At 43.9% G+C, this 24,322-nt stretch overlaps 1 protein-coding gene across 2 annotated transcripts in view; it reads left to right on the top strand.

Moving 5' to 3' along the window:
• LOC307013684 (latent-transforming growth factor beta-binding protein 2-like) overlaps positions 1-24,322 on the top strand; it is an 85,345-nt gene that overhangs the window by 52,340 nt on the left and 8,683 nt on the right. For both annotated transcript variants that reach the window (XM_079641173.1, XM_079641174.1), the window contains 25 exons: positions 524-646; positions 734-898; positions 3,191-3,454; positions 4,174-4,193; positions 4,438-4,474; positions 4,899-4,973; positions 5,939-6,064; positions 6,562-6,690; positions 6,909-7,028; positions 7,302-7,421; positions 9,995-10,114; positions 10,265-10,387; positions 10,501-10,626; positions 10,737-10,862; positions 11,040-11,165; positions 11,363-11,488; positions 12,338-12,463; positions 13,336-13,461; positions 13,733-13,852; positions 14,057-14,182; positions 15,872-15,994; positions 16,632-16,760; positions 22,092-22,220; positions 22,976-23,110; positions 24,045-24,245. In XM_079641173.1, coding sequence (XP_079497299.1) covers positions 524-646; positions 734-898; positions 3,191-3,454; positions 4,174-4,193; positions 4,438-4,474; positions 4,899-4,973; positions 5,939-6,064; positions 6,562-6,690; positions 6,909-7,028; positions 7,302-7,421; positions 9,995-10,114; positions 10,265-10,387; positions 10,501-10,626; positions 10,737-10,862; positions 11,040-11,165; positions 11,363-11,488; positions 12,338-12,463; positions 13,336-13,461; positions 13,733-13,852; positions 14,057-14,182; positions 15,872-15,994; positions 16,632-16,760; positions 22,092-22,220; positions 22,976-23,110; positions 24,045-24,245 — 3,141 coding nt within the window. The remainder of the gene's footprint in view (positions 1-523; positions 647-733; positions 899-3,190; positions 3,455-4,173; positions 4,194-4,437; positions 4,475-4,898; positions 4,974-5,938; positions 6,065-6,561; positions 6,691-6,908; positions 7,029-7,301; positions 7,422-9,994; positions 10,115-10,264; positions 10,388-10,500; positions 10,627-10,736; positions 10,863-11,039; positions 11,166-11,362; positions 11,489-12,337; positions 12,464-13,335; positions 13,462-13,732; positions 13,853-14,056; positions 14,183-15,871; positions 15,995-16,631; positions 16,761-22,091; positions 22,221-22,975; positions 23,111-24,044; positions 24,246-24,322) is intronic.

Here is a 24,322-nt window from a genome sequence, read left to right as displayed (position 1 = left end):
GGATGCCTTGACCTTATTGGACACTGTAAAGGAAAGATACTGGGAAAGAAAATGTAGAACATTCTTCTACTTTCTCAGTGTCAAAGTCAAGGTTACCACATCCACCAGAGCTCATCATATCTTTCTGTCAGAAGCTTGTACATGATTAAGTGTGTTCTACTTTACAGTGGACAAATTGTTATTATGTTTCATCACTCCTCCATACTTTCACACAATTGTGAAATCTTAAAGTTTCCATATTTCATCACCTCCCTGCCAATGGTCACTACATGACCTATTGCAATAATTTGTCACCTTTGGAAGTGTAAATTAGCTCTAAAGTCTTAAATCATCTCAAACATGAAGGTTTTGATAATGTTAAATGCATTAAACCAAAACTGTAATCGATGCTTGTAAGTTTGTCTGAGGGGTTTATTGTGAGTTTTAAAAAGAATTCTTGGCAGTGGAAAAACATGACTTCATAATATTTCCATAATGAGAATGTTGTAGATAGTCCATGACTGACGCACTGCATATTTCACAGACGTCAATGAGTGCCTGCTGCCTGGGCTCTGTAAGAACGCTGAATGTCTCAACACCAAAGGAAGCTTCAGGTGCATCTGTAAACCAGGCTTCTTTTTAGACCCCGACAGGAGCCATTGTGTCTGTAAGTATAGCTACACATTATTCAAGACTGTGGCCATTCTGTCATGTATTGCATTTGACTTTGATAGATTTTGACTTCTCTCCCCAGCGGACAAGGCTGTGTCTGACCAGAAGGCGTTCTGCTACCGGTCCGTGTCAGCGAGTTCATGCTCTCTGCCGATGGTTCATCACATCACCAAGCAGATCTGCTGCTGCAGCCGCGTGGGCAAGGCCTGGGGCCCCGGGTGTGACCGCTGTCCTCTGCCGGGATCAGGTACAGCACCAAAAAGTTACCCTGCTGTCGCATGTTACCCGAATTCACCTCTACAAATGTGCCTGTTTAAAGGCACAATGAGTTCCATTTGCCCCAAAAAACGATTTATAGTCTCTTGTCTTTTCTTAACATTTTGCTGTTTTCTGGATGTGTTTGGGACGGCTTTCAAAACATATAGACCAGGTGCCACATCATAAGCACGTATTCTTCCTGCACAGCTATGCAACAATGGCGGATCCAATAACTATAAAGATTTTTAAAAATGCAGATACAAAGCAAGAGTGCATCGTGGGTTGGCTTTCATCTGCTGGCCATCACAGTTACCCATGTTGAATTTGGGAGGAGTGGCCAACTTTAAAACAATCACGACAAATGGTTCCTTCCATTCCTGGATTACTGTTCATGAAAACTGAGAAAACTACAGAGGAAAAATAATTTCTGGGTTAAATGCTTTTGCAGATGTAAAAATGTCACATGTAATATTATGCAAGTGCTAGCAATGGTAGTAAAAGCCAAGGCAAAGGGATATTCACCACTCAGTCACCATTCTGCTCTTTGCCAGGCTTTTAAAGCAGAAAAATAACCAAATGTGTTTGGGGTGGAAAAGGACCAACAACATAAAGGTTTTCATATTTTGGAAGCTGCACAACAGTGGGAGTCAGTCTTGTGTTATCGCTCCAACCCTCAGAGAGAAACCCCACTAATAATCCGACAAAAGCTTCACAGCAGAAATAAACAGCTTGGCCAAGCGAAACATGGGAAGTAGTTGTCATCTTTTTTTCCATGCCGATTTAATCTTCAAAGCTTCTGAGAGAAATAGGCTGGTTTTATGGAGTGTCTCTACTGGCCAGTGATTCATTGGGATAGTCACAGATCAGATATCACACACACAGACCTCCATGGTGCTGCTCAGCCAGGACTGACACAGTACACAGACTCACAGCCCCTGATTATTTTGCTGGCTTTTGTATGGCCTGACAAGCTGTTAGAGACATGTTCTGAACCCAACAGCCAGGCCCATTAATTTTGCCTTGGTAACGGGAGCCCGTTGACTATCATTCCATATTTACTGCCGTTCCTCTGATGTGGCTCCTCATCATATATAAAGCCCCATTTCCCTCCACTTTAAGTTCATCATTCAGTAGCCTATCATATCCACATTTCCTGCATTTACAGCGACCACGTATCTGTCATTACTCATTACTCATATCTCTATTCCAGACTTTTTTTGGCATAGAGTCGTTGCTTTCAGGTCAGGTAGGGGACACAGTGCTTCTCACTTGTAATGGATTCACCATCGCTGTGGTTTGTTGGGCTCCAACACAAAGAGTTGTAGTCTCCCTCCTTTTATCTAGCCAGCCAATCCTCCATTAGCCTCTCACTCACACGCCTCTACAACCAAAGAGTTCAAAGGTCAGTCAGTATTACATGATCCTCTACTTCCTGTTACTGGCATGGCTGTGTCTGTTCGCAGATATCCCCAAATCTTTCCAAATCCCCTCGCTGGTTGCCCTCTGTGACAGCGAGCTATTCTGCTATAATAGCCCGAAACCAGAATCCCTCGTTTACAGCACGTTGTAAAGCACAGCATGCTCAACATAACAATATTACACGGACGGGTTATGGCATTGCTTTGACTATCTAGAGTCTAGACCACATGTGTCAAACTCAAGGCCCGGGGGCCAAATCAGGCCCTTGGTGGATTACTATTAGATCTGGCCCGCCGGTATATTGCACGCACACCTTCACTCCATCCTGAGGGTCTCCTCAGCTCAGAGCCTGAGCCCAAACATTGATGAACTTGCACCCGAGATGAGATGCCAAGTATCTGGCTTGAACTAGCATCACAGAGCAGCACACTGAGTTTAATGGATGATTCCTTCTGCACTTTTTCTCTCACGACAACAGGGCATGTTTGGTTTTTTCTTTGAGGGGAATAGTTTTTTTGAAGCTGTTGTTGGCCTGTGGAAAAATTTAATCATAAGAAATGACTCCGGAAAAGCTGCAGATAGAGCCATAAGAAATGAATGCAACTGATTATTTAATGTTTAATATTTTTTTTATAGGCAATAATTTAAGCTTTGTTAGTTCCAGGTTTAATATGTGCAAAAAGTTCATTTCAATAAGTTCTGCAATAAACATTGAACCAGTCCGGCCCTCGACTAGTACCCATTTTAAAATGTTGGCCCACTGTGTATTTGAGTTTGACACCCCTGATCTAGACAGAAATGTGAGCTAAAGTTACTCTCCGGCTCATTGTTTTTTTTCTGCTATGTGTTTGCTACTCTGCAGACCATTTCAAGGAGATCTGCCCAGCGGGTCACGGATACACGTACTCGCTCTCTGATGTGCAGATATCTGTCACGCGGCTCGGGGAAGATGATCTGCAGAGCACGGGAGTGTCATGGGAGGAGGAGAGCCCCACTTTCTCTCTGCCTCAAGTACCCTTATACCCGGAGAACCCTGAAACGCCACAAGCACCCCGGGACCCTCAGACTCCTCAGCATCCTCTCCATCCCTCTCACCCAGACAGGGAGACACCTAAAGAGCGGGAAGGTAAGGATACCATGTTTGGTACATTCATTCTCTGCCAAGCTGACTCTGATTCGGATTACTGTGAATGGTAGAGCGATTAAAGTTGCTGCTGAATATACATCTTATGCCCTAAGGCCTCCTAACATAGCGTTGACCATGACATAAACAATGCGGGGCAGCTGAGTGACTTTTCTCCACAGGATGCAAACGGATTAGCTTTTTTTTAAGAGAACTCAAACATCAACAGGATGTTTTCAAGTGAACCCCCTTTGAGCATCGAAGCAATGCACACAACTAATCCACATGGGCCATACATCTAAATCCTCTGGATTTTCTTGAAATACATCTTCCTGGTTTAATGCTCGTGAGATTCTTTATTGGCGAAGCTACAGGGTTTTGATTTATATCAGGAGACAATTTTGTAAATATTTAGGGATTTCTGTCTTCATTATCAGAGATTTCTATTTCCATGTCTCTCTTTGCATTTTTTTTCTTGGCCAGTAGTCTACACTACTTTTTGTTGAAACTTTGACCTTTTTCTGTCTGGCTTTCACAGGATAAATACGCCGTAAGCTTTGTTTTATTAGAAATAAAGACATCCGGCGCTGCGGTTTAAGTGCCTAAAGAGATCATGGGTGGTTGTGTATGTTGAGTGCAGTGAGTCATGGTACTTGTATGCAAAAAGAATGGCAACTTTTTGCTACTGATAAACTTGTTGTCTCCTTTCTGTTTTTTTGCAGATACGGAAATTCTGAGCCCGGTAAGTTCTCCCTCCCTGTCAGCCTCTTGGCACGTACTTTTAAAATGTTTATCCTTGAACGATATGCTTTTGCTTTCTCAGCTGGAGGGTTTGTTATGATTATGTAACTTATTCAGACCACATTTTGGTAGAGATACATAACTAATTAGCGCGGAATATGTCGACAAAAGCAGACATACTGCATGAAGATGAATATGGTGATGAAATGTAACCATAATCTTTTACATGTTTGCTTCTTTTCTAGCCAGCCGTTGTGACTGACTCACCGCTGAAAGATCCAGGTATTTGTCTCTTAGATTTACAGATCATAAAACACTACCTCCTCGATGCTGCTGTTTAATGCCTCATCTCAAAGCTCAGACTCAATAGTAGTTTCAGTTGGGCACTGAAGGGTTTGTTTTCTATGAATTTCTCACTCCGATGGAGGTCTCAATGCTGCTCCGCCCTCACGCCAGTGAAAACATTGACTTTAAAGTCTAAAGGTTGACTGAATTCAATGAGTCGACTTGATTTATTTAGGTCATTTGACTGTTTTTAGCCCATGAGGAAAGAGTAGATCATTTTATTATAGCTGCCCAGTGAGTGACAGCCGGGCAGCAGTGGCTGGGAAAACAAGCAGCTCGTAGAGAATGAGAATTTACTATGTGTCGCAGTGTTAGTGGTTCACTGTGTTCGCACTCACCCAGTCTCCGTCTGTCTTCACAGAGACTTCTCCAGACTCCTCCATCATCAACCAGAGGCCGGATTCAGAGGACACGACCCACACAGTTTCAGCCACAGGTAAAACAATTAATTAGAATTCACATATTAAATACACGGGGTCTCATTGAACTGTCAAAAAAACATGAAAGGGATAGCTGCTGAGCTGGAGGCTGGGTTTATGGAAGGTAAATTACATACTATCTAGAATGCATCTAGTAATTTGGATATTTTCTCACATTACATTCACATTTATATGTTTGCTAACATTTGTAATGTAAAAAGCAAATATAGAACTTGGTAAAGAAACACTGTATATTAAATCAAAAGTCCTTAATTGCCAGGTGGGTATGGAGTTGTAGGACCATGATGCACAATAACTCAACTATCAACTACTGGCAGACAGACATTTTTTCAGGCTTACCCAGACTTCAACCGAGAAGAACTTGTATTATGTTTTTATTTGACCTCTTTCTCTCAGAGCCAATTTGGCTTGGAGATGCCGTGCAGCGCAGAGGGTGAGAGGGCGAGAAACCAAGACTGAGTGTGTCTCTTGGAAGGAGAAGCAAAGCTGAGCCGAGAGAGGCCAGATTTATGAAAAGTGAAGGACGACAGTGTTTGGGTGTCAGTGAGAGGAAGAGTGATAGCAAGGAGAATTTACAGTAATCCTATAAAGAAAGACATACTGTAGTTTTCCCCTCCTTTAACCGGACATAGGGGCCCAGTGTTTAACCGCAAGCCATTTGGACAGACAAAGACAAGAACAACACCAATGTCAGGCTCTACTGTGCGTGACCTGTTTCTCGCTGACCTCTTTGTAAGAGCTCCGTACCACCTGTTAGAACACTACAGTGCTGTAAAATCTGTTCTCATCCAAGACCTCACCTATGAAACAGACAGGTTTCCATGGTAAAAACAACATGTGCTAATGGAATGCAGTTTTTTAAACTTTTTACAGTGTCCGTAATATTACCTAACCTTAGGTCAAAGATATTCCCGTCTGCCCCTTGAGTAATGACTGTGAACATCTCTGTGGCTTCTTGCAGGCATTGACAAGTGTGCCACCACCCCCGCCATATGTGGCCGCGGGAAATGTATCCCTGTGCAGACTGGCTACACCTGCCGCTGCGAGGCGGGATTCAATCTCAGCGCACTGCAGACCAACTGCATTGGTAAGCAACGATGAAAGACAGAGAGGGGGAGATAGCATGGGGTAATGGTGGGACACTTGAAGTGAAGTAGGGCTCACACAAACACACACATGCTGACTCTGTCTGTCGTCGTCTCTATTCGAGCGAGTCCTCAACACGTTACGTGGCACAGAAGCCTAGAGAAATTAAGCGAGCCAAAAATGAAAAGGATCCGTTTGTTTATGTTGACCTGTTCCTTGATGCCTGACAACATAGAGCAGGCCTTCCAAAGAGCTGCCACGCTGCTGTGATCCCTTACCTCATGGTGAAGGCCACTTGGCCGCAGACTCTGCTCCACTCGGCTGGGCTCAGGCCAATCGCAGAGGAATGCCTGCACAGGAGAGGAGCTACAAAGTCAGGGCATGAAAAGTGTACAGTCTCTGCCAAAGAAAAGGAACAGCAATGTAATGTTGCATGATGTCTTGTACTCACCTTCCCGGTGTTTTGTCTTTACTTACTTTCTCTGTCTCCCGTTGCAGATGTGAATGAGTGTGACGAGGAGCCATGTGAAGGGAAGGGCCACTGTGTTAACAGCTATGGATCCTATGCCTGTTACTGCCACAGTGGCTACAGCCAGGTGATCACTCAGAACAGGAAGTTCTGTCAAGGTGAGACACAGCCCAAATGCCAGCAGAAGACATAATGTTTCCAATGGATGAAAGCCATTACATCGGCTGTTAGCTTTCTGTCTCTCTATTAGAGCGCCACACGTTTTGTCTGTCAGCACTGTTCATTTAAAATGTATCCTGACCTGATTACCGAAATGCTGTGGAACACAATAGTCACTTTCTTTTCCATTCTCCTTGGTTTTCATTCAAACTGGCAGACATTAACGAGTGCAGCATGCCCAACAAGTGCCAGAATGGTGACTGCGTCAACACAGAAGGATCTTACACCTGTGAATGCAACAGTGGCTACGCCAAGTCTGGGAGAGGCCAATGCGAAGGTGACTTGCATGCACACACTGGCGCCTATGTATGCACACATATATTTCACAAAAAATCAAAACATAAGCCAGGCCTATTTGTTAACGTGTATCCTGGTAACAAAACACATACTCAGTTTATCCAAGCCAGGAAGACAACTACGCACAGTCTGTGACAGAGAGAGATTTGGTGTTTGTATATATTAGCATTTGTAACCTCACTGCCTCTTTCTTGCATAGGTGTGCATATTTTTTATAAACAACACATTTAAATCTTTCTTTCTCTCTGAGCAGATGTGGATGAGTGCAGGGACCCCAGCTCCTGTGCCAACGGGGTCTGCGTCAACACTCTTGGCTCCTTCGAATGCCAGGACTGCGGCCCCGGGTTCAGGCCCGTCAATGAGAGATGTGTGGGTAAGAATCATAGCAGCAGCACCATCACCACTACCCAAACTCCTCAGGGTGTATCCGACCGCTGCATGGAAAACAGCCGGGTTTCCCTCTGACTCCGTAACAGCTTCCTGTATTAGGTAACATTTACGTAGACAAGAGCTACTGCTCCCAGTTGGCATCACCAAAATAACCAAGGCGCCATGGCAACAGGCCGTACCCTTAATTACTTGCTGACAGCTCATGGTGCAGTACGGTTCACCAAATAGCAACAGATGAAGTAGTTTCTCTGAATTGAGGCTTTTTGCTCAAAGGGAAAAAAATACATGAAATAAATGGTATGTCACGCTTCAAAAGACTTAATACTGGATTTTTATATGTGAAGCGTTGACCACTTTAGGGCCACTTCGGACCCTCCACCCTCTCTCCCTCTCCATTCAGTGTTTCCACGTATGATATATCAACTACTCGGCCCGGCAGCCTCCGCATATCCCCAATATTATTTAAACACATTCACTGTGCTATTGCTGATATTTTGATATCACTGGCCCCCGTAAAAAGATTGTTTATAATACTTCAATTTGGGAGAGTCCAAATATTTTTTCTTGGCCACAGCCTTGAACAAACAGCGCGTAATATTGTTGGAGCGCTCTGGCCACTGTACTGTCGGGCCCAGCGGAGGCTTTATTACCACTGCTGGGCTAACTGAGAGGACCGAGCCATCACTGGAGATGCATGAGAAGGTCAAAGGTTTAATTCCCCACTGCACAGAGGTCACGACACGTAAACACATTCCCTCACTCACCCATAGTGTTGACCACGGTTGGCTGTAAAAACTTTTAACTGTGTATTATTTTATTTGAAAACACAAATGGCCGCCGACTGCATTCGGTGTGGGTTGTGTTTAAACTATCACGCTCCCAACCTGAAATTAGCCCTGTTACATAAGAGCCTGACTGGTGTGACTTACCACATCCCCTCTCTATGACCTTCCACCCCTCTAATTTGTTTGGAAACCCAAGCTTTCGGAGTGAGTATTCCAGAAATGTGAAAAGCCGGTAGACAGAATGAGGGTGGAAAATATGGAAATGCACTTAAGTTGTAATTTGGAGTTCTTTTAAATGGATTTCTCAGGGAGTCCGACGACTGTAGCCCTTGTTTAAAAATCTCCGGATTAACTTGCCTCCAAAGGAAACACCACTTCAGCCACTTTGTGTTTGTGAGTCTACTAATATTATTCATTTTGTGTAAACCTGGTGTGTATAAATAGCAACTGAGAGGAAGCCAGTAAATGGGGGATAACGCTGTAGGTAAATATTTTTATTCCGAATATCCACCAAGGCAGCGCTAACGGGCCTGCAGTATACGTCTGCTCACATAAAACAGGCAACATGAGCGCCAGGCTTCCAGGGTTTGCTCCAGTCAATTGACAGTAGCACAGTAGTTTGGGCCCAATTGGCCAAATCATGGATAAGCTTAATTGCTGGTGTGATAGAGAAAACAGTTCGGCCTGAGAGATGCCGGATGATTGCAGAAACAAAGCATTGAGCCATACTGACAGACGTTTGGCAGTGCCCACCGCTAGGCAAACAAAACCCAGCCTGTAAGTCCCTCGCAGTGTTTTCAGTGTGAGAGCACTCCGTTTCAGCATCTCTGTTACGTCCTCTCTACACTTCTTTTTGCAGACAAATGATTTACCTTCCTCTCCCCTCCTTTCTTTTTCTTCTTTTAATGTCTCTTCCTCACTTACACTCACATAATCAGAATCTCTCCCCACACCTTGGCCAAAGCTGAAAATGTGCCATTGTTAACACTTGGTAAAATCCACTATAAAACATTATTTCTGCCTGAGGTTTTCCACAAATAATCCCTGGTTCTGACTCACGATGTGGAAAAGACAGCTACTGCTGCAAATAGTAAAAGCTCTTTGAATGAGGTTTGGGCACTGACGTAATGACTGCTATTATTCAGTCATTATCAGCTAATTGTGCTGTAATTGTTTCCCTTTTTCCTAATGCAACGTTGGTTTTGTACACACGTCTTTGTTTTTATGTATTGTTTCCTGCTGTGACTGCCTACATTTCATCGGCATTTCATAGTTTATCTTGTGTTAAACACCCCGAATTACAAAAGCAATCATTGTTCTCACTCTGATCGAGTGTTTTGTAGCATCGCACATGTTTGGTTTTATGTGCCTATGGCTTTTGAGACATCTTTCTTTTGGTTTTCTGCATCTCTGTCTGCCTAGAGAAATAACTTTTGTTTGACTTTTCCTGCATTGGGAAATTACACTTTATTACCTTCAACAACTGAAATAGTCTCCAAATAAATAGCAATTGGAGTTACTGCGACATACTGGGAAAGTTAAGCTCCTGTTAAATGCTACAAATGTTATTTTTCTGTTAGCACCACAACTGACCATTTAATTTCTTTGTATTGGGTGGTCGGCAAAAAACAGGTAGATATCTCAAAAGTCTAGATAGCACTAGAGGTAGATGAACTGAGGATGAACTGACCCTTCAGTCACATTATGGCTGAATAAAACCTAAAATCCCCATCTCACATACAGTACGTTCCTGATTTTGTTCTGTCCTCAGATGTAAACGAGTGCTTGAACCAAACAGCATGCAGTCATGGAAGGTGTGTCAACATCGAGGGCTCCTATAGTTGCAACTGTTTCCAGGGATACGAACTCACACCGGACAATATATGCCAAGGTAACAACATTCAGAAGTCAGAAATCATTTTACAGCTCTGTGACTATATCTCTACAGTGCTACTACAGAAGCCTCCAGGCACTAATGACAATAAAAAAAAAAGGCTACAAAAAAATAAAAGTTTTTCTTTATTTTGTATCTTCCTTCTAGATGTGGATGAGTGTGCGCTTCCTGGAGTTTGCCTCCACGGCCGCTGTGTCAATCTGGACGGCACCTACAAATGTACCTGTAACCATGGTTACCAAGTCACCTCAGACAGCGCAGCCTGCGAAGGTCTGCAAAGGATTATCTAGAGCTGTTGGGCGTAACTCATCACTGCATACTTCTCAGCGTGTGTAGCTCTCTCTGCATCGGTGTAATGTCTGCAAATTGTTTCTTTTTGTTAGATGTCAACGAGTGCACAACTGGAAATGTGTGCCCTGCGGGAATTTGCATCAACACTGCAGGTTCTTACACTTGCCAGGACTGCAGGCCTGGGTTTGGACCATCTGCTGATGGACTGAGATGTGAAGGTATGAAATGGGCTGTTTTAATGATTTCTCCTAAACAGTGGTTTTTGACACACATCTGTGACGAAGTGTGCGCCAAGTTTAAGTGGTAATTGGATTTTCTGTGTTCTTAGACATGAATGAGTGTGCCCAGGGTGACTTGTGTCTTGGTGGGGTGTGTGCCAACACGGAGGGATCCTACACCTGTACCAGATGTAAGGCTGGCTACAGAGTGTCTCAAGACCGGCAGAGGTGTGAAGGTAAACTCCAGCTGTGCTCCTTATTCAGTCAAAAACACAACGACTGTTGAAGACTCACTCAACACATCTGGGCGTTTTGTCCCCTCAAAAATAAAAACTCCAACTGAAACCCCTCCAGATAGTATTCAGTCTTTATAGTGATCAGTGTCCATGCATGTCTGTGCGTATTTTAACCAGATGTTGACGAGTGCCAGTCCCTGTCTGCCTGTGCCAATGGGATCTGTCTGAACTCGGAAGGCTCTTACACCTGTGAGAACTGCCCCACCGGGTACAGGGTATCACATGACGGAGAGATCTGTCAAGGTAGGATTTTTCAACACCACTTTTAAAAATTGAATCCAGCATGCTGCCATATGTATATTATTAAGCCTGAAAAAAAGGAACACTGATGGGGTTTAATGGTTCTTTCCTTTCATCAGGAATGTAGTCTTTTTTGGGGGCTGTGAGACGCCCCGGTCCCCGCAACATATGTCTAACAGTTTGTGTTGTTTTCACGCCAGATATTAACGAGTGCGCGCTGCCAACCACATGCCCCCAGGGAACATGTACGAACACAGATGGTTCCTTCGCGTGTGTCGTCTGCCAACCTGGATTCAGAGTCTCTGAGGATGGACTCCAGTGTGATGGTGAGGATTGGCTGTGTTTGTGCAGGAATGTAATGTGTTTATTCAGCACAGGTGTGTCTAGCTTCCTCTTCTGTTCAAACGTGCCAAACTGTGCCTTAAAGGAATACCTAACCCACAAAATAATGATTTGTTTATCAATTACTCATACCGTGATACATTGAATTTCCTGGTTTGTTGTTGTTGTTTTTCTTACATTCTTACATTACAAAAAAGTAATGGGTGAATAAATCTAAATGTGGTACTTGGATTATACTGCATGTGTTGCGTCAGTTGGAAAAAGGATGTTGTCATGCTGTTGTTAAACAGTAACCTTACTTCCATTCATTGTCATTCGCTTTGCTGTTCACCTTGGAACCATGCAAGAAAAACAAACTTTTATTTTGATTTGGGTGAGTAACTGATAAACAAACGATCATTGTGGTGGGTGAAGTAGTCTTTTAGTACACAACAAGGCTGCGTTTAAAGTTTAACGTGCAAGCTCTGTGGAACATGTTGCTTCATGTTGTACATGAACAGCATCAGGTGTGACAGCTTGGATCCCAGAGCTCCATCATAACAGCCCTAAAATACTCCTTGTAGACATCACATCATAGCTGGATCCTGGAGCCGTCCGCCTCTGGTACCGCTCATCTGATCCTCGCTCAACATAGTGAGACACCGGCTTCAAATAGAACAATATGATGTCAGGCAAATGTTCTGCAGATAGCTCATCTTAAGAGATAGAGGTGTCGACACTTCTAGTTTCTAGTTCCAGTTCTTACCGATCTAACTGATTACAACTGCCGGGCTTTATTCATTTGAAGCCAGAGATTATAATCTTTGCTATGATGTGTCTATGTTTGTGTCCAGATGTGGATGAGTGCTTGGTGTCTGACGTGTGCCATGGCCAGCTGTGCTTGAACACCCCAGGTTCCTACTCCTGCAGGAGCTGCGGAGCCGGCCTGCAACTGTCTGAGGATGGTTACGGCTGTGAAGGTAAACAAAACAACTCTATGTTTACCTGCCTGTTAAACACTTTAAGCTGCCACAATGGCGAACATGGTACCAAAGTTACGGTAGAGCAGCGTCATACAGGAATGCATTAGACTCAGAATATGATTACAGAAAATCTTTGCAGTGCTCTGTAATTTGTCCTGACATGATTTATGAGACCAATGCAGTGAAATGGCTGCTTTGACGAGTCCAGGCAGGTCAAATCTGTCATTACTTCATGGGAAGCAGAACAGGAATTACTGTTTAAATGTAGTCAAACATGGCCTTACTTAGTCATATATACTGCGGTGTGTTTTTGAATGGAAGTGTGGATGTAGCCCAAGAGGAAGATCCCCTACTGATATGTGTCTCTGCGCTGGGAAAAGGTTTTATAAAACAAGCCTGTGTCCAAGTCGTCCTCTGATAGGATTTTAATGGTTGTCTCTGATGCCATGGAAAATATTAAAGTTTTAATTTGAAATGAAGTCAACCACTCCCCTGCCTTCCACAAAGTGCAGCTAGCTCGCCCTGTTGAACTCTCCATGTTCAGCCAAAGGCAAAACGGAGCCGTCTCAATCACTTAACAATGGCCCACACTCTTTTCTCCGTAAGAAATATAATCTGTACCTCAAGGAATTTTCATATAACAGCGAGCCAGTGACTGTTTGTAGATACAGTAATTATGTGCCACCTGTAATAGCTTGCTGTTTTGGATTCAATGACCGTCCTGCATACTTATCTCTCCACCCTTTTTAATAAAACACTGTCAGTGTGATCTAATAAAGAGTCACACACACATCATTTTTAAAAGATAAGACAAAAAGTGGGCTCGCTATAAACTAGATCTAACCTTTTCTTCTGCTCCTGTCTCTCAGACATTGATGAGTGTGAGACCCCAGGTGTGTGCCCCGCGGGTGTTTGCACCAACACAGAGGGCTCCTTCTCCTGCATGGCCTGTGACCCGGGCTTCACTGTGGCTCCTAACGGGCTCTCATGTGAAGGTACGGCATATTGGGTGGTTCGCTCTGGTCACTACATTTATGATTTCTGCACAATCATTTCCTTAGTCATCTATTCCAGCCCAGCATGACTTTTAGGAGTTAAGAAGAAGTCATTACTTGCTGATGATGTATACGTTTTCTTCCACTGTGGTCTGGAAGCTCCTCATCCAAATGACAGAACTTGGGTTGAATTTGAATTGAGACAGAGGGATTTACAGCGGGTGTGAATGTGTCATACAGATGACGTCTGTGTCTTTGTGTGGCTGTACAGATGTGAATGAATGTGAGGACCAAAGTCTATGTGTAGAAGGCCAGTGTACCAACACCATCGGTTCCTATAGCTGTTTCTGCCCCGATGGTCTGGAGATGGTGGATGGGACGTCCTGCAGAGGTACACACACACACACACACACACACACACACACACACACACACACACACACACACACACACACACACACACACACACACACACACACACACACACACACACACACACACAAGTCTTCTGACACACAAAACATACCATTACTGGTTCTCAAAGCTTACCTCATGTTGGCACCCTAACACAGCTGTGTGTGTATATTTCTGACAGATATCAATGAATGTTTAACCGTCATGGGGATCTGTGGTGAAGGAGACTGTGTGAACACTAAGGGCTCCTACACATGCATGTGCCCTGATGGATTCACCACTGTCGATGGGAGGATCGGCTGCCAAGGTATTGTAGGAAACAGTGGGAAATTATTCTCAAATGATTTTAGGGGCTTTTGTGTAATTGGGTGAGGCAGAGTAATAACTTGATAAAGCTGTTTGTAATGTAATAATGATTATACCCCGTATTGCTTATGTCATTTTAAAGTAACCTTGTTGGCATGCACAATAGCATTCATTGAGTGCAGGCAGGGTGACAGACAGTATCACTCTCTGTTTGCTGAGGCCAGGCCTGGGACCCTTGGCATGGGTGCTCAGGCCGGCCTGTCTGTTTAATTGGCCGTGGCCTCGTCCACTGTCTCAGCTCACTCTCCCTTTCGGACATCAGTTTGATGTTATTCCAGCCGCACCCAGTGACCCACTGGTCACAGCGATGGGAGAAGAAGAATTAAGCCTGCTCATCAGCTATGGAAGGCTTTTCTTTTCAGCAAATAACTTTGGCTAGGATTTCAGAATTGTATCAGTGTTTTTTTCTGGTGGGTCTTGCAAGTACAGTAAGAGGTGAAGTTATGTAAACCGTCTGGCGGTGAAATACCCTTTTGTGATGTGAAGCAGGTAGGATTGAATCTCTGGATCCAGGCCCCTTTAAGAAACTGGCTCAATTCTTGATGGTTTAAGTTTGACTTACAATAGAGGAGGGTCAGTCCTTGAACAGGGACATTCTTCCACTGAGGCTTTGGCCTTGGAGCGTCTTAGATATGGTACACAGACTCGGAGCAAACTAGCCTGCATCAGGTACTTTGGCTGCCCGCCACAACAAATACTCCACTCTAATTATCCTATAAATCAGCAGTTGTCATATATTTCCTTGCAGCCTGCCATTGTGTGTACAGTGCTGACACAAAGAAAGCCAGACCCCTCTGACATGAGCCTGCAGGGGGAGGAGGAGGGTATGAGTTTATGGGAATGAAAGATGGGTTGAGTCAGGTGATGCTCGGCAAAATGATGCTTGCCCTTGACCAGGCCAGCTTTTCAGCAGAAACAGAAGAAATGTAAGAAAGGACTGACAGCAGACTGAAACACATCTAAATGTAATCTGAATCAACAGGTTGTGCCATGGCCTTGCTGAGCTGTTAGTACAGGCTTTAAATCGACTCCAAAGCTCTTCAGTCTCAGTATTTTATGTGTTTACTTATAGTCTGGGCTATTGGTTTTTTTCACCCTATCTTTGCAAATGGGTGTTTGCCTTGTCGTCTCTGATTATCAAAGGTTGGAAAAGGATGATGGGCTTTAACCCAGCGGTGGATTTCCCCCGATTTCTTGACTTTCCACCTCCTTTTCCCGCAGGCCTACGTGCCTTACAAGTTATGTTGTAATGCCGCAATTATCCACCAATCTACAGCTAATCAAGCAAGTCGCATTTATTATGTTTTTCTTTTTTTACGAATCGGATACATGTTTTTTTTCCCTCCTTTGTTTCCTGTTTGCCGGTACACTGTTAAGCTCTCCAAATGGCCAATGCATCTTGTGCTCAGACAAGCGCTTGATTACACATTCTGTTTGTGATTCTTATGAAAAGGAGTGGTGTTCCCTGTGGATGTAATGAAGACAGAAGATATATGGGGATATTAAGTGATAATTAACATGGAGCAAATCTTGACACACCCTTCCTCCAATTACCTTATCCCTCTGTGGGACGCATGAAGGTATTCTGATTCTGATTCTCTCTTCATTTCTCTCCCTCTCTCTGCCTCAGATGTGAATGAATGTGAAAAAGACGATGCGTGCATCCGGGGCGAATGTATCAACACTGACGGCTCGTTCTTGTGCTTGTGTGAGGCTGGCTTTAAGTTTGACACCGACACGGCTGACTGCGAAGGTAAGACCGAATAGAACCCCTTGTGATGCTCTGTTGTTTGTGTCATAGTGATTGTTGAACCCCTAACTCTGTCCTGAGGTTTCTCTGCGCAAACCAATATGTCACCATTAGCTGTCTGATCGTCACGCTACATTTAAGCTCAAGCATAGCACACTTGGCCATGATTGATTATCTATAGGCAGTTGGGACTGGGCTCCAGGGAAAGTGTCCAAGCCTGGCTTAGAGGCTTTCCTCCAGGGTCCCAGGAGCGAGGGGTGCCTGGATAACATGGCTGGAAGCCTGAAATCCCAATCCCATGAGGGAAGTATGAATGACCCGATTGTGAACGGGAGGTGTTTCTCCCTCTGGAACGTCTCCCTTTAGCTCCTTCACAAGTTCTTCGGTTGCTGTGATAATATTGTTCTTGGCCATTCCTGTTGCCTGCTGCGTTTACTGAGGACAGCTACACCACAGGCCTCCTGACTACCTCCTGCCGTACAGCCATTACACTGGAAGCAACGGAGCAGTAGAGGGAATATCTGTGTGTGTGTGTGTGTGTGTGTGTGTGTGTCAGTTTCTGATTGCACATGTGGTTGCATTTGTGCCTCTGTTTGTCAGTTACTAACCAACATCTGTCTTGCTCCCTTTTTCGCTGTAGACCAGAATGAGTGCAAGGAGTTTGGGAGCTCAGTGTGTGGTACCTGGCGCTGCGAAAACACCATCGGCTCCTACCGCTGCTTCATGGGCTGCCAGCCTGGCCTCCAGGGAGACGACACGTCAGACTGTGGTGAGTGGTGACACTGGTAAAGACCAACACACGCAATTATGTCAGGGACAAAAGATAGATTTTAAGGTTAACTGTCTTAAAGCATTGAATAGTTAGCATTATGTAGCTATTAACTATTTTTGTGCCATTTAAATCTTGGGCTGTAGTTGAAATAAAGGCAAGCTTAGCCTCAACTCAACTCTGCATACTCTTCAGGACTGTCCCTCTGTGCAGAGATAATGATATCTGTTTGGCATGCAGACACAGAGAGGCTGATGGGAATCAAAGAGCTATCAGGTACTCGAGGTCTTCCTGCACAAGAGGCCATAAAGGAGATGAGGAGAAGTAGCCCCTTGAAATTGGGACACTCTAGAAAGAGGAGTGCACTGTCATTAAAGGGGGTGTGAGAGGCCAGTAACTGATAATGGTCTCAATCCTCTGGACAACAGAGCTAATGGAGTGTCTCTGGCAGAGGCACACGGTGGAACCTGATCACCTCTGTTCTCCTTTTGAGAGGGGATGCATTTATCCGCCGTTACCTATTTTCCTCGCCTTAAGAGGATCCCGGTCACCTGGTTTGACCGGCTAGGCTTATACTTATGCTTCATCTGGGCCCACAGCTGGCCAACAACAACAGACACATCTCCACAACCACCAGAATACATGAAGCTGTCTGTGTTTACTGGCAGGATTAGACACCTAGAGATATAAATGTGGTATGTTGCACAACGATTTATGTTTATTTTGTAGCGCAGCATTACTCATCGGTGTTGCTCTCACAGCACCATAAAACAACAAGTCTTGTTTTTTAGAAAAAATATTCCAGACAAAAACAAAAGGATGAATATTTTCCTTATAACAAGTCACAATCCAAACAGTCACCGGAGATTGACAGGCGCGGAGGGGGGAAAGCAGACTGAGAGCATCTGAATGGAATGATGTGTTGGACTGCCGATGGAGGCTGTGGGTGTTTGCGGGTGATTGTGTGTGTATGTGTGTGCGCATGTGGTTAGCTGTGGGTTTTTTTTGTTGCAACTCTGCTTGTGTTAGAGAGGGAGAACCAGAGTCTAACCGTCGTATAGATGCACTCGGAGTGCGGTGCGGCTTCACAGACTCCCATGAGCCTTTCGTTTTTATTGGACTATCAACAGATGGAAATCTAGGGAGAATATGATGATCGGTGACGGATCAGACCGCTCCGTCACCCTGGTCCCCGGCTATGTGTGGCTGCCTCCTCGCTGCACTTTATGGTGTTGCCTGTCTGGCATCAGCTGAACAGTGTCGGGGTCTGGAGTGTGATAAGGGCAGATTGAAAGCAGCTGCTGACCTCCACTCCTTCAGTGTAATATTCAAAACACTGCCAGGCCGCTCATATAGGCATAAATCAGTGCCACGTTATGCGCTACAGGTCACACATTTCTTACCTGACATGTCCTGTAGAGCATGATGTTATCTTTAGGTGGGATATGTTATCACATTGGAGCCACAGACTCCATTCAGACCAGTTTAATGGTGGGGAAAGCAAATTATAATGAGAAACTGGAGGAACCCAAGCGAGCCCTCATTTCAGGAATGGTTTATACGGTTGGCAAAAGTGGCATCAAACGAAGAAAAACTCATATTTAAACTGTAAGGACTGAGGAAGATTGATAAATATGTGGCTTAGTGAGGAGACTACCTGAAATACACTGTTAATATCCAACTATGTTAAAGTAAAAATACATAATACTTCGATAAACATCACACGGTATCATGTCTGATAAGATAAGATGTACTTTTTGAATCCCAATTTGGTAAAGGTTTTTGTTGCAGCAGCATAAACAAAACAAGGCATTGCACATAATAAAAAAATTCAAAGAGTAGAAATAAACAATTCTAAAATAGAAGCATCTCAAAATAGAAATAGATAGATACCAGCATTAGAGAGTAAGACAAATATACATATAATGACTGTGTTGCTTGAAAATTAAATAATGGTGTATATTAATGTAGAAAAAAGCAGCTTTTACTTTTTCTAACTTTATTAAAATATACAAGTTGTTTGATTTGTTAGCCAAAATATGACGATGTTTATAAAAACATTCAATGAAATACAAAGAAAAAGCTTCCCCTATGTTTCCACACATCTCACAGTTTACCTAATTCTGTATTTTGCCAAGTTATGACGGGACCATCTTTCCCTCGTTGCTATGTTGTGACTCAAGTGGTCCGTGTTTTCACTAGACCCCACAACAAACACCCGTACAGCTCAGCGTTGACTCACAGCCACAGTTTAAGCACCAAGCCCTCTCACCCTCAGAAGCCCAGCGCTGCACACAATAGTGGCTTGTTTCACCTCACGATTGCAACTTGTGGGAGATGCTTGCCGTCACCCCAATAAAATTCCAGGGAGGGAGCTCAATTACTCCAGGGCATTTTTGTCTGCTTGTAAAAATCATCAAATATTTAAGAAGAGGCCAGACACTGTAATTTGCCGTTTCTATGAGGGGCGTTGTTTTATTTTTACTCACCGTGCTTCGAAGGGGCAGCGGTTGTCTTTGGCTCTGCTCACTGTACTCATTTCGATTTAGAGGCCATAATACAAAAGGGGAAAACACTTTATTTTCCACAACTGTGCTGTGGGGGCTGCAGTTCTGCGATGATGCTGTACTCAGCGCCATGAGAAAAAAGGCAGTATGTGTGTAGTTGCAAGTCATTGTTTTTCATCTTTAAGTCACCATCATGCTCATAAATCCCCTCAAGCTAAGCCTTTTCTTTAATAAGGCTTGCCTGAGGGCGGAAATTGTCTGTGGTCACGCTCTTGCCAACCTCCCACCCCTTTAAACGTATAGAAAACCTAAAGACTTTACCATGTGTGTGTGTGTGGGATCAAGCACACATAGAAGTCCACACATTGTACGACAGTTTGACCTCCGCTGTAGTTAACCCGTGACAGGTTGTAGATGTAATGTCAGATAAAGCGTACAAAAATGCTCCCCTGAAAGCAAATACCTCACCTCATCCTCGCCCAGTCGCGTGTGAAATAACCTCTGCATATGGGTCCAATCAGACAAGGGGTTGCCCAGAGAATAAGTGTGTGCTGCGGAGGGTGAGCCAACAGTCACTGATTCTTATATTATTGTTTCCTGCCACCATGTGCTCCAGATTAACACATGGCACAGATTCCCACAGCATTAAACCTTCCTACCCCCCCCCCCCCTTAAACCGCAGCATCACCGGATCCAGGAAGCAGGTCCTCCTGGGTCAGACCATAAGGAAAGGTGCCTATTGGGCCGGGGTCTCCCTCCCACCTCAACTGAACTCCTCACCCTCCTCAGTTCTCCCCTCTGGGCAATTTACAGCTCTGCAAGTGTCCTGACGTAACTGATTAGTACATGGAAAGACTAAGAAAGGCGACCCCACGTCCTGCTGGTGTGACCGACTCTTGGCTGATCTGATTTGGTATTCTTCCTTTTTTCCAAAAAAACATTATTGCTGTGATAATTAATTTGACCCTCTGCTTGGAAGATCTGAATAGCCGGTCCAGTTAAGCTGCCACTCAAACTCAACTGAGTCAGAAACACAGAAAAACAAGAGCCATTAAAATAGTTTTGCTGTGGATGCTCTCATTGCATCTCATCATCACAACATGTGGTTTGCACCAGATTTTGTTCCATGTTACAGATGAATGAAAATCCGTCTGCAGACACTGATTATTTTATATATTACCGGCGAGTTTTCATCGCCTTCCTCCCAGACCTCCCTGCTGGCAGCCGCTGTCATTCCATCATTCTCCACTGGACTTAAGCTCTTCACAATGCTCCTCAAACTCTGATATACAATACTTAATATCAGCGGATAACCTTAATTGAGCTCTGGGAAAATCCTTCTTGAAAATGTATTTCTCAATCACTTATTATCTTGTAGGAGCCAAAAAACGTTGCCACTTCCACAGCAGTCTGGCATCTCTATCCTCAGCTGCAGAATGCTAATCCAATGGGTGGGCGATTTTCAGTATGTGTCCATCCATTCTCACTCGATCATCTTGCTGCCATTTGAGCCCACAAGTCTATTCTAGCAATCCTTTTCAGCATTTCTTGTTAGAGGTTTAACAAATGACAAAGGCAATTTTGTCTGTGCAGTTTTATTAGCCCGTGGGAGCCCCTGTCTCTGACCCCAGAGGCATGTTAGAGAAGCGGCCAAGTCAGGACAGAAACACTGGCGGAGGACTTGTCCCCCAGCAAGCCTGACAAAGTAGTTGTCTGTGTTGGAGGGGGAGAGAGGGCCCTGGCCAGGCACACTGCTCAAATGAAATGGCTTGTGGTTTTTCTGGCCTACTTTCTCGCTGTCTTTAGCTGATACAGCTTTTATACGTGCTCAGAGGATAAATGAAACTGGTTAGACAATATGTGAATGACTGTGCTTTGCACTCCATAAACCTGCCACTGGATTCAACTGTTTGTCCTTACTGACAGTCTTATCCAAAGTAAGCTTTACAAGTATGAGACTTTTACATTTAATGGTGATTTGAGTATTCAATGTGTTGGTATTTTCAGCATTTTTTCTTGCATGTGTGATCACTCCTGTGGAGTTACTGTTAGTCATAGAAACTTTTAATAAAACGGTCATTAAGGGTGGTTATGAAACTTAAAGTCAACAAAAGTTGAAATCCTGCTTCTGATTAAAAATACACAGTGGTATGTAGTGCTCTAGTAATGTTAGGTCAAAAATGTGTCTGTCATAATGTTACAAGTAATGACATGCAGAACAATAAAAGGACAGACTACATTTAATTTTACTGAAAAGTATTTACTTTTTATTTCTTAATTGAAAAGAAACATATGCCGCTTTTAACATTTCTCTTTAAAGGTCAAAAGAGGCTATTACATACCGAAGAGAAAAACAAGGTCAAGTATAACAGACTCAACTTCCAGGTCTCTCTCACACTGATATACAGCATACAGTCTCTCCACTGACTTTACTGATACTTATACTTTCATATTACCTAGATCCACAGCTGATGTCAAACACATTAAAATGCATTCAAACAGGTTCACTGAGAAAGGGAGTCAACTCCTTCAGAATGGGGTCAAAAAGCCTCTTTAAACCTGAACTCTGCCATCTCTGAGGCCACAAATTGAAAACTCCTTCGGCTCTTGCAGTACATGTTACGAGTTTGAAAACCCTTTTAATGGATTGTCTCTGTTTCTGGTTCTGTTATGATGGGAGTGATATTGTAAGGTAACAATGGTAGTGATGTTTAGGTTGGAACGACGGCGGCATATTTAACAAGGCGGTCTGAACGTCTATTGTGCAGAGTGACGTTGTAAATATTAATGCTGTGCTCGCCTCTCTGTGTGCTCTCGCCTCCAGATATTGATGAGTGTGTCAATGAAACCATGTGTGGGAACCACGGCTTCTGCGAGAACACTGATGGCTCCTTCCGCTGCCAGTGTGACCAAGGCTACAACAGCCCCCCCGGAGACATGAGCAAATGTGTCGGTCCGTAACCACTCGACAATTAATATTTCTTGTTCATTATTGCTTAAAAGATATTCCTATAAAAACACCAAAACCAACAGTGAATTCATCATATTTATAAGTTTGTGACGTTAAACCCTGATGTATCATTTTCCTCTGGGAGCTACACTTTTGTTCTCACTAGAGTGTGTATAAATATGCGTGTGAAAATAAAACCCAATAATTGCTATTTTTGAGAAATGTTTTCTAAAAACTTCCTTGCATAACGAATTTAAGAAACTATTTAGCCTTTTTGGAGATCAGAGTATATATTTATGACCCATTTTTAAAGATATAATCTTCTTTAGGAACCAATAGGCTTGAGGTTGAGTGCTTCGTTACTAAGCACTCAACTACTTGAGTGCTACTAGTTACTATCATTAGACTTATATTTGTATTATTGTGTGTGTTCTTGGTCACTTTTATAGAGCAAAACCTCATTATTTTAGTTTAAAGAGAGATTAACTGATTTCTTCCAAAATCTAATTACAACATAAACTCTAATCTCAACATTATACAAATACATTTAGAATCAATATAGAATTAATCACTGCAAATAAAGGTATGATCTATAATGCACAATTTATTTCTATCAATTGGGTTTGAATTTATCTTCCAGTAACGAGATAATGAAAAATGGTTTGTCTGACCGCCCCATGACCTTGTTGAACGCATGCCTGTGCGTACGTGCCTGAAACCCTTTACTGACCTCACGCCCTCTCTCCTGTCTTTCTCAGACGTGAACGAGTGTGAGATGAGCTTGGCGCTGTGCGGGGAGGCCCTGTGTGAGAACTTCGATGGCAGCTTCCTGTGCATCTGCCCCAACGACAATGAGGAATTTGATCCCCTCACCAGCCAGTGCCGCTCCATGGGTAATGGAGCAGGACTAGCACTCACAGTGACCCACGGGACTTAATTCTCCATCCCATCATTGGGAGACGAAGTTTTCCCTGATTTAATGAGCCGTCTCTCATTATCCAAACAAGGGTGACGAGGTGGACACGGCCCACTCCTCGTCTCTTGACCTGGCTGTTTCCATGTGTTTTATAGGCTGGGGTTATAGTTGGGTGGACTATGAAAAAATTCTATTAGCTTAATCCCTCGAATGAAATGAGGTCACTCCTCCTGTGGAGCCAAGTAGATACCCTGAGGGCTTTGTAAATGATAACCTATATCCTCACCAAGACAAACAGGGATAAGGTGCAGCTATGTGCAATTAGAGCTGAAGACACATTGCACCAAATCATCTCGAGTGCAGAGGTTACAGATACGCAACATATTGCAATTTCCGAATGACAGTAAAGTGCTTTCCAGCCATGGAAACACCATCACCTCTCCATCGTGATAGGCGTATGTGTACACGAATTGGGCGTATTTACATTATTAAGCGGCGCGCCCTCAGCGGGGATGTTATTTCTTCTGCCTGGGCACTAAACCCCAGCTATGCCTTTGTGTACCTTTTTGCCACATTCCGCTGTTTGCTTTTGACGTGTGTTAATCAATCATGTGAGAGTGAATGGTGTGTTGACTCACATGCCAGTGTTTCCATTTGGCTAAGCCTGCAGCTTAAGGGTGAAATGCCTGAACCCATGCCTCTAGACAAATGAGCCGGCTCAGCAGTGGCAGGCCAGGGTAATGCACTACTCCTGGAGGCATGTGGCCACTCAATGCTGATACTGAGGATTTCTTGTTAATGTATGTCCTTGGAGATCCAATCTCAGTGGAGAGATTTGAGATTAGTTTGCCCTCCTGATGTGCCAAATCCCCACCATGTCGTGAAGAAATGCTTCCTTTGTTCCTCTACAGCTAACTCGACGCCTGCTCCTGGCGTCCCTCCATCAGCTTCCTCAGCCGACGAGAGGAAGGAGTGTTACTACAACTTGAACGACGCCAACTTCTGCGACAACGTCTTGTCTCGCAACAGCACCAAGCAGGAGTGCTGCTGCACAGTGGGGGCCGGCTGGGGGGACAACTGCGAGATCCACGCCTGTCCTCTCCAAGGAAGAGGTACAACAAGAGGCCCAGAAAAAAGTGAACGTAGTCAGTGGATGTTGTAATGTGTGTTTTTATTATCTGCTACCTCA

Source organism: Notothenia rossii, assembly GCF_949606895.1.
Source record: "Notothenia rossii genome assembly, chromosome: 7".
Lineage (NCBI taxonomy): Eukaryota > Metazoa > Chordata > Actinopteri > Perciformes > Nototheniidae > Notothenia > Notothenia rossii.
The sequence above is the reverse complement of the archived record's forward strand: the minus strand, read 5'-3'. Positions and strand labels throughout refer to the sequence as shown.